The sequence below is a fragment of the Phacochoerus africanus genome, chromosome 8, assembly GCF_016906955.1.
Source record: "Phacochoerus africanus isolate WHEZ1 chromosome 8, ROS_Pafr_v1, whole genome shotgun sequence".
Lineage (NCBI taxonomy): Eukaryota > Metazoa > Chordata > Mammalia > Artiodactyla > Suidae > Phacochoerus > Phacochoerus africanus.
In genome coordinates, this window is record NC_062551.1 from 85,732,906 (window position 1) to 85,751,626 (window position 18,721).

The window sequence follows — 18,721 nt, forward strand, 5'->3', positions numbered from 1 at the left end:
TTGCTGCCCAGCTCATGGCATGGCTGAGATGGCACCTGCTGTCAGGAGTGTGTGGGAGGGGCAGCCAGGGTTCTCACTGTGGGGCCAGGCCTAAAGCCAACAAGAGAGAGGCCTGCCATGACTTGGCCCAGGCAGGTGCTGCAGCCTGGCCTCTGCTTCGTTCACCTCCCGGCTCCCTCCCCTGCCTCCCCTCATCTGTGTGTTTGCTCACACTGTGCCCTCTCTGGGGCATTCACCTCCGCCTTCCCAGGGCTCTCAGCTCCTCATTTGACCTCTGTCCCGGCAGGTGTCAAAGTCTGACCCGTGTGACAATGATCTGTCAAGGTGCCCACCATGGCAGGAACCTGAGCTAGGCTGACTCCATATCCTAGGGCCCAGCCTCAGCCTGATACAGGCTGGCATTTGGGTACAAGGTGGCCGATTTGAAGTCACCTCTTAGAGTCCTGACCACCCTGTGTGGGCTTTGCTTCTCTCTCCCACGCATGAGCAGTGACATATTCTGGAGAATTCTGGAGAAAAGGAGGAGAGATGTTTCGTATGTGGCGTGGGCCTTGGGCTGCCAGGTGCACAGCATCTCTGCTCTCTGGGTGCTCCCGTCCTAGGGGAGGGAGTTGGAGCTGAAGAAATAAGATCCACCTTCAGAGACAGAGCAGGAGAGAGGAGAAGGAGGGGTATGGGGGTGAAGGGAGTGAATGAAAGAAGGGGAGGGATGCAGAGGGAGAAAAAACTAGGGAAAAAGAAGAGAGGCAGAGGGAGCAGGAGGAAGAGGCAAGAACAAAGTGTCAGATTGAAACGGGGGTGGGGTGAGGGGAGAGACACACAGCTGCTCACAGGGAGAGGAGAGAGGAGGATGGAGGAGGAGGCCGAGAGATACTGTGGGGGGGGGGGCTGGGATGTGTCCCTTCCTGGGTGGAGATGGGGACCTGGAGTTTTTACAACACTGCCCCCAGGACGGATTTGGGGGCTGCTTTCTGGCTCCCAGAGATGAATGCAATCCCCTCCAGCGGAGTCCCTCAGGGCCCCCCCAGAGCAGGGAGCCTTGTTGTTTGGGATCTGAATGAGCCTGTGTTGGTGGGCAGCCAAGCCTGGGAGAAGGCAGCCCTGGGTGGCTGTGGGTACCCCTTTGGCAGCTGCTGGGGGCCTTCGCCAGGTCCCAAGGAGAGTCCAGCCTCCTTTCCTGCTCTACCCCTCCCCTGACTCCCAGCACACAGCCTGGATTTCTGGGGAATGGGCAGGACTGCCTTTCTCCAGGTTCAAAATCAAGAGACTTGTATCCTAGGAATTTAGACTCCGGGAGTGGGGCCTGGGAAGGAAGTTAGTCCTGTCCATCTCTGTTCTACACGTTCATTCAGCTTGGGTTCAGACCTGTGCTGGGGACACAGCAGAGCCCCAAGGTATCACAGGCTGGTGGGGAGAGAGATATATACACATTAATGATATATATTCATTAATAGTCCAAGGACCAGGAGAGACACCCATAGAGGGAGAGGGAGGGCTTCAGAAGAGGTGGCCTTTGAGGGGCTGTCATGTGCCAGACTCTTGACTCCATGATGAGGTCCTGGTCTTTGCCTCCCAGGACAGCTCAGAACAGGGGGAAGCCGTGGATCAGCACATGATGTCATAGGTGGTGAGAAGCCACAGAGGGTTTTGACACAGCCAGATTTGTGTGTGTGTGTTTGTTTTCTGCTCCAACTCTCTCCTTTGGGAAATAGATGCAAGGAAATGAAGGGACTTACCTGTGAGTCACAGCTGGGACCAGAACTCAGAGGGGTCCAAATGGGTCCAAATGCCTGGAGTCCTTTGTTTCTGCCCCTCCTCTGTGCCCGCCCCCCATCTCTGGTCGTCCCCTGAGTTCTCAGTTCCTGCCTCTTCCTCCTCTCTCTCCAGGCTCCTACTTGATGGTCAATGCTTCCCAGCATGCTCCAGGCCAGCGGGCCCATGTCATTTTCCAGAGCCTGAGCGAGAATGACACCCACTGTGTGCAGTTCAGCTACTTCCTGTACAGCCGGGATGGGCACAGCCCAGGCACCTTGGGCATCTATGTGCGTGTCAATGGGGGTCCCCTGGGCAGTGCCGTCTGGAACATGACAGGATCCCATGGCCGTCAGTGGCACCAGGCTGAGCTGGCTGTCAGCACCTTCTGGCCCAATGAATATCAGGTGGGCTGTGTTCAGTCTGCGGTCAGTCTGTGCTTGGGGGGCGGGTAGAAGGGTGTCAACTGGAGGTCAGAGTAAGCAAGTGGCCAAGGTTGGAATTAGTCTGTGTTTAGCATCAGGAGTCAGTCTGTGGTCTGGCTAGTCAAGGTCACTAGCCAGTCTGTGGTCAGCACTGGGTTATTCAGTGATAGTTCAGTCTGGATTCAACATCAGGAATAGGAATAGCTATGTTAATAGGGATAGTTTATGGCTGGGGTCAGGATGAGTTGGAATAGTGCTGACTTGGAACCCCTGTCTGGCTGGGAAGAGTTTTGTGGCTTGAAGGTAATTGTCTGGGGTTGGGATAGAACCCCTGGCCTAGACCTTGTTAGCTCTGGGCACTGACACCCCCTCCAATAAGCAGCTGGCTTGGTATGGAGAGTAATTGTGAGCTGGGGTGACCTCCGTTCATTGAGGAGGATGGGGCTGGAGCAGAGCTTAACGGGGGCTCTTGTGGGCACCTCCCCAGGCAGGGCTGGAGGGCTGTCAGCATGACAGGGACCCTCCTGCCTCCACCAGGTGCTGTTTGAGGCCCTCATCTCCCCAGACCGCAGGGGCTACATGGGCCTAGATGACATCCTGCTTCTCAGCTACCCCTGCGGTGAGTCCCAGTTCACTGGGGAACATTGGGGCACAGGGTGAGGGGTGCAGGCGGCCGCGGCTCCTGCTGACAGGAAACGCAGGCCCATCTCACACCACAGCTCTATTCCTGCAGCAAAGGCCCCACATTTCTCCCGCCTGGGCGATGTGGAGGTCAACGCTGGCCAGAACGCCTCATTCCAGTGCATGGCGGCGGGCAGAGCAGCGGAGGCTGAGCGCTTCCTTCTGCAGGTGAGTGGTGGTGGAGGTGCAGGGGGACCTTGGGCAACTTCCTATGAAAAGTGCTGGCTTTCCTGTAGAGTACTGAGCCCTTCCTTCATTCTCCAGCACCATACATGCATCCTTGTTTTTCTAGGCTCTGCTCTGCCCTCTTTTGTGCCCTGTTCCCCAAGGACAGAGCACAGCTCTCTAGGATCCCCCAACCACATCCTCTGTCAAAGGCAGAGCTACCACATTCCCTTAATCAGCCCCACATCTCCTGTCGCTGGTTCCAGAAACTCCAAATGACTCTGTGTGGTAGGGACGGCTAAATGGGGCCAGGACATTTACCACGCCCCTCACCCGGGCCAGAGCGAGATCTGGACCCTTCCTCCTTGGCGCCCCTGACCCTGTGGCCCCTCTCCCCGTGCAGCGACAGAGCGGGGCCCTGGTGCCCGCCGCCAGCGTGCGGCACATCAGTCACCGGCGCTTCCTGGCCACCTTCCCGCTGGTTGCCGTGGGCCGCTCGGAGCAGGACCTGTACCGCTGCGTCTCCCAGGCCCCGCGTGGCGCGGGTGTCTCCAACTTTGCAGAGCTGATTGTCAAGGGTGAGCCCTGGTTCACTTGCGGAGGGCGGCACCTGCACCCCCCGAGGGGCGGGGCGGGCGAAGGAGGGGGCAGGGTCTACCAGAGGGCGGAGTCTTGTTGGGGGCGTGGCCCATGGCCGGGTAGGTAAGGCAGGGTCTGACCCCGGGCGCTGTCTGACCAAGGACCCGGTTTACGGAGGAGCTAATATCTCACCCGAGATAAAGAAGATCAGATCAAAAGGTAGTCTGACTGAGAGGTGGGCCCGCGTGGCGGTTCAAGATGTGAGCCCAGCGAGGCGGGATCTGGCTGTAGGGCCGAGGGTTGACCCCAGTTAGCCCTTGGAGGCGAGGACTTGGGGATTTGGGAGTGAGGGAGAGGGTGTAGGCTGAGAGGTGAGGGTGAGGCCAGCTTTTGGAGTTGGTCGCCCCTTAGGGCCTGGGGGTTTAGTGCCGAGAGGCAGTCTAGTTGAGGGCTTGGGAGCTGCCTGAGGATCCTGGAGGGACCAGAAGGGCTCTTGGGGATTTGGGTGAGGTGAGCTCAGGCTCAGGGACTCACAACGGCATCCATCGGCTCGCTTCTCCCCCAATCTCCTTGCAGAGCCCCCTACTCCCATTGCACCCCCGCAGCTGCTGCGCGCTGGTCCCACCTACCTCATCATCCAGCTCAACACCAACTCCATCATTGGCGACGGGCCGATCGTGCGCAAAGAGATTGAGTATCGCATGGCGCGCGGCCCGTGGGCCGAGGTGCACGCGGTCAACCTGCAGACCTATAAGCTGTGGCACCTTGACCCTGACACGGAGTATGAGATCAGCGTGCTGCTCACGCGTCCAGGCGACGGCGGCACCGGCCGGCCGGGGCCGCCCCTTGTCAGCCGCACCAAGTGCGCAGGTGGGTGTCTCCTGGCTCCACTCCCATCTCCGGATACTTGGGTATGGACTCAGGGCAACTGAAGGGTGAAGCGCACATTCCCAATGGTAATGTGGCCTAGATCTGTGCTTCAAACACTTTCTAAAACATGATTTTCCCTCAGTCCCTCTTAGGGTAAAGAAAATAGTGATGGCTAACACTTCACTTTGTGATGGACATATACATGCAGCACACAATTTATTGACCTAAAACTCTGAACAGCACCATAATCTAGGCACTCTTGGCATACCCATTTTACAGATGAGGTGACTGAGGTACAGAGATGGTGACTGCCTTGAAGTCATACAGCTAGTAAGTAGCAGAGCAGTAAGGGATTGGAATCCTTGACTGACTGGCTCCAGAACCTGTGTTCTTTTCTTTTTTTTTTTGGCTTTGTGTATTTTTTAGGGCCGCACCTGGAGCATATGGAGGTTCCCAGGCTAGGGGTCTCATCAGAGTTACAGCTGCCAGCCTACGCCAAAGCCACAGCAACTCGGGATCCAGGCAGCATCTGTGACCTACACCACAGCCCACAGCAATGATCCTCAATCCAATGAGTGAGGCCAGGGATCGAACCTGCAACCTCGTGGTTCCTAGTCAGATTCGTTAACCACTGAGCCACAACGGGAACTCCAGAACCCGTGTTCTTAATTCTAACATGATATCATCTAGATACAATAAACCACTAAAAACAATAAAGTGGAAGTGTGTTATTAAATTCTAGCTGGATTCTATTGTCTGGGTATTTGAGCCTGAGCTATGCTTTTCCTTGTTTAAAAGGGTAAAACAGCTGTTACAGGCAAGAGCACACCTGCACCAGAGGAGACTCTTGTTTGTTTGTTTAATCAGAGGAGAAATTGAGGACAACACAGTTTTCTTACTCTATGATTTCAGCTTTTTTTGTTGTTGAATTTTCACTGCAATATAAAAGATTTGTATGCAGTTGTAAGAAAAAAATACAGAGAGATTTTCCTATACCCTTTGCCCTGTTTCCTCCAAGAGTAACATTTTGCAAAACTGTTGTGTATCACATGCAAGATAACGGACATTGATAGGCTCCACAGATCTTGTTCAGACTTCCCCAGTTTCTCTTGTCCTCATTTGTGTGTATTTCCTTCTGTATAGTTTATCGAATGTATTGGTTTGTGTTTTTACCACCACAGTCAAGATACTGAACTATTCAATCAACTTAAGCGCCCTTCATGTTGCTCTTTTATATCCACGCTCATTTCTGTCCCTTCCTCTACTCCCAACCTCTAGTAACCACTAATCTGTCCTTCATTTCTAAAATTTTCTCATTTCCAAACTGTTATATAAATAATTAAATCATACAGTATATAATCTTTTGGAATTGGGTTTTTTTTTAAATTTGGTAACAGCTTTCTGGAGAGATATACTTAACATCTCATAAAATTCACTCATTAGAGGGAGTTCCTGTTGTGGCTCAGTGGGAAAGAATCTGATTAGCATCCATGAGGATGCAGGTTCGATCCCTAGCCTCGCTCAGTCGGTTAAGGATCCAGCATTGCCATGAGCTGTGGTGTAGGTTGCAGGTGAGGCTTGGATCTGGCGTTGCTGTGGTGTAGGCTGGCAGCCGTAGCTCCCATTTGACCCCTAGCCTGGGAACGTCCATATTCGGCCCGTGTGCCCCTTAAAAAAAAAAAAAAAAATTCCTCATTAGAATGTACAATTCAGTGGTTTTTGGTATATTTACAGAGTTGGGCAATCATCACCACCATCAATTTTAGAACATTTGAATCTCCCCCCAAAGGAAACATTGTATCCTTTGGCAGTCCACCCTTCCCCTCACTTCCCCTTAACATTTCCTGCCCTAGGCAGCCACTAATTTATTTTTTTGTCTCTATAGATATCGCCTCTTTGTGGACATTTCACATAAACACAATCATATAATATGTAGCCTTTTGTGGTTGGCTTATTTCATTTAGCACAGTTTTTCAAGGTTTATCCATGTCGTGGTATACATTAGTACTTTATTCCTTTTTATTGAAGAATAATATCCTTTTGTCTAGGCATAACCTAAATTTACCCATTTATCAGGCAGTAGACAGTTGGGTTGTTTATACATCTTTGTTATTATGAGCAGTATTGCTATGAATATTAATGTACAGGTATTTGTGCGGACATGTTTTCATTTCTCCTGGATTTATAGCCTGTATATATGTATATATCATATGGTAACTATGTTTAACCGTTTAGGGAACTGTTGGACTCTTTTCCAACATAGCCACACCCTCTACATTCTCATCAGCAGTGTATTGAGGGGGGTATTTTCTAATTTCTGTGCATTCTCACCAACACTTGTTATTGTCTGTCTTCTTAACCCTTTTGGTGAGAATGATGTGGCGTCTCATTGTGGTTTTGCATTTCCCTGGTGATTAATGATATTGAATATTTTTTTCATGTGCTTATTGGCCATTTGTATTTCTTCTTTGTAGAAATGTCTATTCAGGTTCTTTACACATTTTTTTTTTTGTCTTTTTAGGGCCACACCCACGACATATGGAGGTTCCCAGGCTAGGGGTCAAATTGGAGCTGTAGCTGCTGGTCTACACCACAACCACAGCAACTCGGAATCCGAGCTGCATCTGCAACCTCCACCATAGCTCACGGTAACATTAGATCATTAACCCAGTGAGCAGGGCCGGGGATTGAACCTGCATCCTCATGGATATTAGTCAGGTTTGTCAACCACTGAGCCATGACGGGAACTCCAGATTCTGTACACATTTTTAAGTTGGTTTTTGTCTTTTTATTATTATTGAGTTGTGAAAGTTCTTTATATATTTGGGATACTAGACCCTTATCAGATGTATTTGCAAATATTTATTTCCATTCTGTGGGTTGTCTTTTAATTTTCTTGATGGTGCCCTTTGAAGCACAGAGCTTTTCAACTTTGATGAAGCACAATTTATTTTTTCCTTTGTTGTTTGTGCTTTTTTTTTTTTGTCTTTTTGTCTTGTTGTTGTTGTTGTTGCTATTTCTTGGGCCGCTCCCACGGCATATGGAGGTTCCCAGGCTAGGAGTTGAATCGGAGCTGTAGCCACCGGCCTACGCCAGAGCCACAGCAACGTGGGATCCGAGCCACGTCTGCAACCTACACCACAGCTCACGGCAACGCCGGATCGTTAACCCACTGAGCAAGGCCAGGGACCAAACCCGCAACCTCATGGTTCCTAGTCGGATTCGTTAACCACTGCGCTACGACGGGAACTCCCTGCTTGTGCTTTTTGATGTCATCTCTAAAAACCACTGCCTAGGAAGGTCCCTTGTGGTGCAGTGGGTTGGCTGCAGCTGTGATGCAGGCCACAACTGTGGTACCGAATCAGTACCTGGCCTGGAAACTTCCACATGCTGCAGGTGTGGCACCCCCTCCCCCCAATCCCCCCCAAAACCCAATAGACATTGCCTAACTCAAAGTCATAAACACTTATCCCCCTCCCCCCTTTTTTCCTTAGAGTTTTATAGTTTTAGTTCTTACATTTGGGTCCTTGATCCATTTTGAGTTAATTTTTGTATGTGGTGTAAGCTAGGAGTCCAGTCTCATTCTTTTGCTTGTGGATATCCACTTGTCTCAGCATCATTTATTGAAAAGACTATTCTTTCCTCATTGAATTGTCTTGGCACTGAAATTGGCTTTTTTGCTCAGCATAATTCCCTGGAGATTCATCCAAGTTGTTGTGTAAATCAATAGTTAATTCCTTTTTAATGCTGAGTAGTATTCCATGATGTGGATATAACAGGGTTTATTTAACCATTCATCTGTTACAAGTAAAGCTGCTATGAACATTTATGTACAAGTTTTTGCATGAACATAATTTTTCATTTTTTTCTGGGATAAATGCCTGAGGGTGCAGTTGATGGGTCGTATGGTAATTGCGTATTTAGTTTTATTGGAAACTGCAGGAGTGGCTACGTTGTTTTATATTCTCACCAGCAATGTATAATTGATCCAGTTTTCTGTGTCCTTGCCAGCATTTGGTTTGGTCACTTTTTAGAATTTTTTTTTAGCCATTCTGAGAGGTGTGCGGGTTAATATCCATTCTGTTTTTGTTGTTGTTGTTGTTTTGTCTTTTTAGGGCCACATCTGAGTCACATGGAAGTTCCCAGGCTAGGGATCGAATTGGAGCTGCAGCCACAGCAACACCAGATCTGAGCCACATCTTCGACCTACACCACCACTCAAGGAGACTCCAGATCCTTAACCTACTGAGGGAGGTCAGGGATCAAACCTGCATCCTCATGGATGCTAGTCTGATTGGTTACCCCTGAGCCATAATGGGAACTCTTCCCATCCTGGTTTTAATTTGCATTTCTTTAATGCCTAGAGATGTTGAACAGATTTTCATATGCTGTTTGCTATCTGTATATCCTCTTTAGTGAATCATTCATGTCTTTGCCCATTTTCTAATTGGACTATGCATTTTTTTATTGTTGAGCTTTGAGAGTTTTTTACATATTCTAGATACTAGTCCTTTGTTGGGTACATAGTTTAAATATTTTCCCCTGGCTTTTAGCTTGTCTTTTTATCCTCTTCACCTGGGCTTTCACAGAACAACCATTTAAAAAAATTTTTTTTTTTGTCTTTTTGCCTTTTCCAGGGCTGCACGTGCGGCATATGGAGGTTCCCAGCCTAGGGGTCTAATTGGAGCTGTGGTCACCGGCCATAGCCACAGCCACAGCAATGCCAGATCTGAGCTGCATCTGTGACCTACACCACAGCTCACGGCGACGCCGGATCCTTAACCCACTGAGTGAGGCCAGGGATCGAACCTGCAACCTCATGGTTCCTAGTCGGATTCGTTAGCCACTGAGCCACAATGGGAACAATGAATTTTGATGAGGGCCAATTTATCAAAATTTCCTTTTATGAATTATTGTGTTTTTGGTGTCAAGTTAAAGAATTTGTCTAGCTCTAGATCCCAAAAACTGTCTTTTATTTTATTTTTTTCTAGAAGTGTTATAGAAGGTCCCATTTTGGCTCATTGGGTTAAGAACCTGACTCGTATCCATGAGGATGCTGATTTAATCTGACCTCACTCAGTGGGTTAAGGATCCAGTGTTGCCATGAACTGTACTATAGGTCACAGACGTGGCTCAGATCTGGTGTTGCTGTAGCTGTGGTGTAGCCTGGCAGCTGTAGCTCCGATTTGACCCCTAGCCTGGGAACTTCCATGTGCCACAGGTGTGGCCCTAAAAAGAAAATAAATAATTAAATAAATAAATAAAAGTGTTAAGTTTTACCTTTAAGTTCATGATCCATTTTTAGTTAATTTTTAGATAAGCTGCACAGTTTAGGTCAACATTTAGGTATTTTTTGCCAATCAATAGTCTTAAGTGTTTTTCAAAGCTGATCTGAGAACCATCTAAAATACTGTTTAATGCCACATTTGGAGAGACCCTTGGGTGGTGGGTAAGACTGTTCCAGTGGAAAGGGCTTTCTCGTTGAGGGATCTGAGTCAGTCAGGTTACTTAACCGCTCCGATCTTTAGTCCCACTGTTTTATAAAATGGGACTAATGATAATCTTTACCATACAGGCTAAGTGCGAAGATGCATTCAACAAATGTTTATTGAGTGCCTATGTGTCAGGTACTATTTCGTTGCTAGGGATATAAGATTGTGACAGAGACAGACAAATGCCACTAGTGTGTGGGTTCCTTGTGCTGGAACTCTGCGTGGAACCCACATTCTAGTGGGAGGAGACTTTAAACAAGTGAAATATTATCAAATGATGATCAGAGCTGTGACAAATGAAGCCGGAAGGGTTATGGGGTGTGGGGGTAGGAGGATTGTTATTTTTAAAAAAAGCTCAGGGACCGTTTTATGGAGAGGTGACATTTGAGTAGAGACCCGAAGGAGGTAAGGGGTGGAGCCACACAGGAAGCTGGAGAAATTGCTCGGGGAAGGGACATTCCAGATGGACCTAATAGCAGGGAGGTGTGTAGCGTGCTTGGCATGAGTGGGGAGTGGCAAGGGGACCAGTATAACTGTGGTCTAGTGACAGAGGGAGAGCTGGCAGGAGGGGAGGGCAGAGTCATGCTGGGCATGGGGGACTCAGAGCCATTTCGTTTCACACTGGGTGGGCTGGGGAACCACTGCAGGTTTGTTGAGCGGGGGTAACATCAGTTACTCTGCTTAAAAGGATCACTTTGGTCCTTTTGTGGAGAATAGATTGTAGGAGGGCAGGGGGACCAGAGGAGAGACCAGTGAGGAGGCCACTGCAACAAGTCAGCTGGGAGATGGTGCAGACCGGGAGCTGGGAGGAAGTGGTGGCGGGGGTGAAAAGTGATTAGATTCTGGGTTTATTTTGAAGGTAGAGCTAACTGCATTTGCTGATGGATTGGATATGCAGTGAGAAAGGGAAATAGAAGTCAAGGATGGCTCCAAGCTGTTGTGCTTGAGTAGCCGGAAGGATGGTGTTATCATTTACTGCGCGGGAGCAGACTGCGTGAGGAGCAGGTGTGATGGGTGTCGTAGATCAGGAGTTCTGTGTTGGAAATGTTGACTTTGAGATGCCTATTAGACATTCGAGTGGAGAGATCCATCAGGCAGATGGATTTACTAGTGTGGAGTTCAGGGAAGAGGTTTGGGCTATAGATATAAATTTGAAAGTCGTCGGTATAGACATGGTGTAGATGGTCTTTAAAGCCACGAGACTGGATGAGATCTTTTATGCTGGTGGTTCACAACCGCGGGGTAATTTTTGTCTCCCAGTAGATATCCGCGGTGTCTGGAGACACATTGGTTGTCACAACTGGGGGTGGGGTGCTAATGGCATCTAAAGGGTGGAGGGAGCCAGGAAGCTGATAAACATCCCAGTGTTTAAACAGCCTCCTCAGCAAAGAATGATCTAGTCCAAAATGTCAAGAATGCTGAGAACCCCTGATTTAATGCTTAGATTTTAGGGAATAAGTGTAGATGGAAAAGAGAGGACTAATAAAGCCTGAACCCTGGGGCCCTCCAGTGTTTTGGGTTAAATGCAGGTGTAAATGCATTTAAATGTCTGTGAAATATAGTGCCTAACACTCAGAAAGCACTCCGAAAATGACGACTATGTTTGTTAGGGGTTTTTTTTAACTCTTCAGAGGCAGTTCTGGTCAGATATTTAGAATAAAAGAAACCAGAGCCAGGGCGTCCACAGAGAATCTCTATTCCACTCCCCTTAGTGTATAGATGGGAGGACTGAAACCCAGAGAGGGGAAGACACTTGCCTGTGATCATACAGTGAGTTAAGAACCCAGGTTTTGGAGTTCCCATGGTGGCTCAGTGGGTTAAGTGACTAGTATCCATGAGGATGCTGGTTCGATCCCTGGCCTCGCTCAGTGGGTTAAAGGATATGGTGTTGCTGTAAGCTGCAGTGTAGGTTGAAGATGCAGCTTGGATCTGGTGTTGCTGTGGCTATGGCTGGCAGCTGCAGCGCCAACTCTACCCCTAGCCTGGCTTGGGAACTTCCATATATTGCAGGTGCGGACCTAAAAAGACAAAAAAAAAAAAAAAAAGGGAACCCAGGTTTCATGGTGATAGCTGTTGATCATTTCCATTTTATAGATGAGTAAACTGAGATTTAGAGGTTTAGTCATTTGCTCAAATCTCCATAGTGAGTCTGTAGCAGAGTCAGAGCCAAAATTTGCATGTCTTGATTTCCAATCTGGTGTCTGAAACCACCACTGGGAACAGCAGCAGCAACTGCTGTCGTGGCCTGAGTGCATACCATGTGCCGGGCACTGCTAAACACTCTGCATAGGCTGGCCAGGATGGAAGCTGGAGCAGGACCAGACAGACAGGGTCCAGACAGCTCACCCTGCCCCTCCTAATTACATGCTTCTCTTCGTTGACATCACCACCCCCTCCCTGCTTAGGCGCCTCAGCCTGTCGTTGTTTTGCTGCTGGCCAGCTGTGTTGTCATCTCTCTGTCCCATGAAACTCCCGTCCACAATATTATTTACTGTAAAAACAATAATAAAACACCAATAGAAGGCATTTTAAAAAAATCACTCTAAACCTCCCATTCTAGCCCAACAGCTGTTTCAGTTTTCCTGTCTTCTCCAAATCTCTGCCCATATGCCTACAGTACACATTTCACACCCTTGTCACTGGATGTAGAAAGCATTCTGTATTCTGCTTCCTTTGCTTAGGGTTTTTACATGTGTTTTGTTGTTTATAATTATGCTTATTGGCTGTAGAAGTCTGCCAAGTGTCTCCATATGGCTGGACTATTTGTCTCTAGATTCCTATTATTATAAATAATACTGTATAGAAAAATTTAGTGCTTATCATACACTATCTCCTCCATGAGTTTTTTCTTTAGGATAAACAGTCAGAGGTGGTTTAAGAAACAGCTTTGACATACACTGCTTTTTTTTTTTTTAATGTCCACACCCATGGCCTATGGAAGTTCCCAGGCCAGCAATTGTATCCTAACTGCAGCTGCAATTTACGCTGCATCCTTAACCTTCTGCACCTGGCCAGGGTCAAACCCAAGCTGCCACAGAGACAACGTCGGATCCTTAACCCACTGCACCACATTAGGAACTCCTTGACACATATTGCTTTAAAAAATGGTTGTACTGGAGTTCCCGTCATGGCACAGTGGTTAACGAATCCGACTAGGAACCATGAGGTTGTGGGTTTGATCTCTGGCCTTGCTCAGTGGGTTAAGGATCCGGCGTTGCTCGTGAGCTGTGGTGTAGGTTGCATATGTGACTTAGATCCTGTGTGGCTGTGGCGTAGGCCCGCAGCTGCAGCTCCAATTCGACCCCTAGCCTGGGAATCTACATATGCCGAGGGAAGTGGCACTGGAAAAGGCAAAAAAAAAAAAAAAAAGGTTGTACTAATTTATACTGCTACTCTAAAGGGTACTGCTATATATATGGGTGTATCTTACCCTTAGCATGCACATAGTTAATTAATTAACCAAATGCTATAGGGTAGGTTCATATCATCTCATGTAATTCCCACATTGCTTTTCAAAGTAGCTGTTGTTACATCCCCATTTTCTAGTCAAGGCACCTGAGGTTCAAAAGGGGGTTCAGTCCCTTGCCTGAAGTCATAGAACTAATGAGAGGTGGAGATAGGATTTTATCTCTGGAACACTTGACTCCACTCCAAAGCCTCTTCCTCAAGAAATAGCTGAATGGGAAGTTCCTCTGTGGTGCAGCACATGAAGGATCCGGCATTGCCCCAGATGTGGCGCAGGTTGTAACTGCAGCACTAGTTCGATCCCTGGCCTGGGAACTTTCACGAGTCAGAGGGGTGCCCCCCCCCACCCGCCTCTGCAAAATGTTGAATGTTTCAGGGTTGTTGAATCTGCCTTAGCATCATTATAATCAACACATTTTTGGCCTAATTTAACAGATGGTAACTGTTAGCCTTCTTGTTTAAATGTGCATTTTGACCTTTGATCTCTGAGTCCCCTCCAGCCCTATGGAATTTAGAGGGGTGGGACTTTGTGGCCCCAAGTTCTGTTTTGCCAGTGTGGACTGGCAGCCGAGGAGAGTGTGTCTGCCTGCCAGATGGTTTTTGAAAACACAGAGAGACTCATGAATTCACACCCCTCAATCAACATATCAGCCTGTAGTCAACAAACTATTTGAGCCTCTGGATCTGCCCAGATTTGTGCAGGGTGGGGAGAGGAGAAAAGTGAGCTTGCTTTTCAAAGACCCCTCCATCTAGCAAGGTGGGTGGGGACTAACACAGCTCTTGGAGAATGACAGAGCCAAGCACGAGGGTGAAAGTTTCATCCTCCAAGTTAGAGGTTGCTATTTTGTGCCCTGCAAAGTGGTTTTTAAAAACCTGAGTAGGTTGCCAGTATTTAAAAATCTGGAGATTTCACACAAAAATCTGAAGTTCTGGCTTCTCTTAAAAAATGGGAGGCCCTGGCAATCCTGAGCCTATAGTCCTGCATGGCAATGTCGTCTGGGGCTGAGTGGCAGCTGCCTCCTTTTGGATGGGACACTTACTGTCTTGTTTGTCATAGTCCTGACCCAGCCTGTGTCATTAGTTTACATTTAACTTTTCATGCCCTTCTGTAAGTGCTGCAGGAGGGCAAAGGAGGCAGTGCGCTTTGGCCAATCAAAGAATGTGGGGCAGGTTTTCCCCAGGGTAGGGATGGTGTGAACAGAGCTGCCAGGAACCGAGATCCACTCTCACTAGTGCAAATAAAGCCATGGTGCCTGGGCTCCTATAGACACCTTGGGACAGGGCACTTGGGGCAGGCAGAACTAGAGCCAGAAAGTCAGGGAATAAAGCAAGGACCTCTCAACAAAATGGCACATAAAGTCCACCCACTCCTCTTTAAACGCATAAGAATGATGGGTTAAACAGAACCCTATAGAAAAACATTTCGCAAATCTCTGTGGGCCGGGAACAGGAGAGAAAGCCCAAGCGTGGTAAGTGGGCTTGCAGCCAGCAGCCCTCAGGTTGCAGGGAGCAGGGAGCCAGGCTTTTAACATTTCTGTCAGGTGGGGATCAGGTCTATTTCGTCTGCGGGGAGAAGGGAGCCAGACTCTCCATAAGATGTCGAGAGGTAGGCCTTGCTCCCAGCAGGTGCTGAGCTATCTCTTTGGTGATCTGAGGTATGACTGGAGACTGCCACTTGCTTGTGGTCCAGGGAGGGAAGGAAATCTCCTGGGTGGAAGTGGAAACTTGCCCTGTGCTGACCTTGGGGCCAGCGTCTTAAGCTGAGCTACCTATTCACTCCCAAGTAAAAAGCAGCCTGATGTTTCTCTTTGCATCTTCTTTGTAAAGAGTATCCTGAGCAGATTAATCATGTGAAAAACAATAGTAGGGTGATACTCAATCATCCTGAGGTCAAGCAACAGCATCTTCTCTCTGGTTCATTAGGGCATATCCTGAGTTGCTCTACCTGGGAACACTGTGCAGGTGTCACAGAACTTGAGGGTGATGAAACTGCATTTCACAAACTGCAAGGGAGAAAAGGATTATTAGTGATCTTGGCTTCCATCATTTTATAGCTGAGGAAATTGAGGCTCAGAGATTTGTGCAGGATCACACACTGGTCAATGCAGATGCAAGACTGGGGCCTGAGCTCCTGGGCTCCATCCTGGCTTTGCTTCAGAAACCTTGATTTCTTTACTTATAAAATGAGGATAACTCTCTGGTCTTATGGAATTATCGGGGGCCGTAAAGCACAGTCATATACACCTACTTTGTGTTGGAGTAGCTATCTCTCCTGAGGCATTGGTGTGATTTATTTTTTAAGGTTTAAAAATTTTTGGACAGGAGTTCCCGTCATGGTGCAGTGATTAATAAATCTGGCTAGGAACCATGAGGTTGCAGGTTCGGTCCTTGGCCTTGCTCAGTGGGTTAAGGATCCGGCATTGCTCGTGAGCTGTGGTGTAGGTTGCAGACGCGGCTCAGATCTTGCATTGCTGTGGCTGTGGCATAGGCTGGCAGCTACATCTCCGATTAGACTCCTAGCCTGGGAACCTCCATATGCCGAGGGAGTGGCCCTAGAAAAGGCAAAAAGACAAAAAAAAATTTTTTTTTGGACAGCGAATTCCTTATGGGGGACAGAATAGTGATGGTTAAGAATGTGGATTTTGAGGCCAGCCTGTCCAGGTTTGGGTCCCAGCTTCATCGCTTACTGTCTGTGTGGGCAAGTTACTTAATCTCTCCTGTGGGCCTCCTTTTCTACATCTGTGTGACAGGGCTGATAATAACACCTGTCATTTGGATTATAAAGAGGATTAAGTGGGATAAAACACTGCCTGGCACATATGAATCCCCTAATAAATGTTAACAGCCATTATCATCATCATTGTCATCATCATCTAACAGATTATTTCCCTTTTTGCTTTGGCAGCCAGGGAACTCACCACCTAATTCGAAGCTTATCTTTATCTCCACATAGGACCTAATGGCATGCATTTCTATTTTCCTAACATTCTCTGGCATTATTTAACTAATTGGCTCTCACTTCCCTCATCATCCTGACTTCTCTGTATTATTATACTGTATATATTATTATAAGCTGTCTTAGAATAAGTTTGGAATTAATAAATTAAGAAAAATATAGCACTTATTTGATTCAGGCTATCTTGACATCCTCTAGGATGATCTTGAAATAGTGAAGTTATTAAAAAAAAATTCTAGCTAATTTTTTCAAGAGCCTATTGTGTATGAACCATTGCTGCATATGCTTTGCATGTATTGCCTTAAACCTCAGAGCCATCCTATGAGGTAGGGCCTATTGCAGTTGGCATTTGGCCTGTTGGGGCCTATTGGGAGGGCATTTTGCTGTTGAGGAAACTCAGGCTCAGAGAGGAGGAACAGCTTAGCCAGGGGTTGCCAGCTGCCACCAGCCAAGCTAGGATTCAGATATGGCCCCCACCTGACCCCAAGCACACACTTTCCCTCCCTGTTCACTGTTTGGGGGGTGGGGTGCGGATCCTTTGGGCTCCTGGGGGCAAAGGAGTGTTGATTTCGGTTAGTTGACTGGTATTTTCTCTCCTGTCCTACTTCTCTTCCCATTTCTTCTGTCTTCTCTCTCTGCTTCTTGGGTTCCCCAGAGCCCATGAGGGCCCCCAAAGGTCTGGCTTTTGCTGAGATCCAGGCACGCCAGCTGACCCTGCAGTGGGAACCACTAGGCTACAATGTGACACGTTGCCACACCTACACCGTGTCCCTGTGTTATCACTACACCCTGGGCAGTAGCCACAACCAGACCATCCGAGAGTGTGTGAAGATGGAGCGGGGTGTCAGCCGCTACACCATCAAGAACCTGCTGCCCTACCGGAATGTCCACGTGCGGCTCGTCCTCGCCAATCCCGAGGGGCGCAAGGAGGGCAAGGAGGTCACCTTCCAGACGGATGAAGACGGTAAGAGCTCCCCCTGCTTCCCAGTGTCCTCAGAGCCTCTCATAGACACTCCGTGTCTGAGACTGAACTTTCTATTTTTTGCTTAGGATTAAGCCAACCGTACAACAACAAAGTACTGATACGCATATCTATTCTCTGGAGCACTTTGGCTTAGATTGGTGTAGTTTCTTAAATGTTGGGGAGCATTTAATGTGGGCCTGGAGTTTTCTTCAGGGCAGTGCTTTTTTTTTTTTTTTTTTTTTTTAGGGGCAGCACTTGAGGCATTTGGAAGTTCCCAGGCTAGGGGTTGAATCGGTGCTGCAAATGCCAGCCTGCACCACACCCACAGCAACACTGGATCCTTAATCCACTGAGCGAGGCCAAGGATCGAACCCATGTCCTCATGGATACTAGACAGGTTTGTTACCACTGAGCCGCAACAGGAACTCCAGGCAGTGTTAATAACAGTTTTAATTTTTAAAATAGGTGTGGGAATATTCAGATTCTTTTTTTTATGATTTTTGTTTTTTCCATTGTGGTTGGTTTACAGTGTTCTGTCAATTTCTACTGTACAGCAAAGCGACCCAGTCCTTCATACACACACACACACACACACACACACACACACATATATACACATACATACATTTCTTTTTTTCACATTATCCTCCATCATGTTTCATCACAGGTGATTGGATATAGTTCCCTGTGCTGTACATCAGGACCTCATTTCTTATCCACTCCAAATGTAATAGTTTGCATCTGTTAACCCCAGACTCCCAGTCCATCCCACTCCCTCCCCCTCCCCCTCAGCAACCACAAGTCTGTCCTCCAAGTCCATGAGTTTCTTTTCTGTGGAAAGTTTCATTTGTGCCATATATTAGATTCCAGATATAGGTGATAACGTATGGTATTTGTCTTTCTCTTTCTGACTTACTTAGTATGAGAGTCTCTAGTTCCATCCATGTTGCTACAAATGACAATAATTAATTCTTTTTTTATGGCTGGGTAGTATTCCATTGTGTATATATACCACATCTTAATCCGTTCATTTGTGAATCGACATTTAGGTTGTTTCCATGTCTTGGCTATTGTGAATAGTGCTGCAATGAACATACTGGTGCAGGTGTATCTTTTTCAAGGAAAGTTTTGTCTGGATATATGCCAAAAAGTAGGATTTCTATATTCAGTTTTCTGAGTTACCTCATACTTTTTTCCATAGTGGTTGTATCATCAGATTTTCTATTCTTTTTTTTTTCTTTTTCCTTTTTTCGGCCGCATATGGAAATTCCTGGGCCAGGGATCAAATCTGAGCCACATCTTCAACCTACACCCCAGCTGTGGCAACATGGGTTCCTTAACCCACTGTGCCGCGGTGGGAACTCCCCAGATT

The 18,721-nt window shown here is 47.7% G+C and overlaps 1 protein-coding gene across 2 annotated transcripts in view; it reads left to right on the forward strand.

The window, feature by feature from the left end:
- The window catches only part of PTPRU (protein tyrosine phosphatase receptor type U), a 90,877-nt gene that overhangs the window by 17,639 nt on the left and 54,517 nt on the right, over positions 1 to 18,721 (forward strand). For both annotated transcript variants that reach the window (XM_047792938.1, XM_047792939.1), the window contains exons 3-8: positions 1,888 to 2,159; positions 2,715 to 2,796; positions 2,911 to 3,026; positions 3,427 to 3,601; positions 4,179 to 4,472; positions 17,041 to 17,349. In XM_047792938.1, the coding sequence (XP_047648894.1) occupies positions 1,888 to 2,159; positions 2,715 to 2,796; positions 2,911 to 3,026; positions 3,427 to 3,601; positions 4,179 to 4,472; positions 17,041 to 17,349 (1,248 nt within the window). The remainder of the gene's footprint in view (positions 1 to 1,887; positions 2,160 to 2,714; positions 2,797 to 2,910; positions 3,027 to 3,426; positions 3,602 to 4,178; positions 4,473 to 17,040; positions 17,350 to 18,721) is intronic.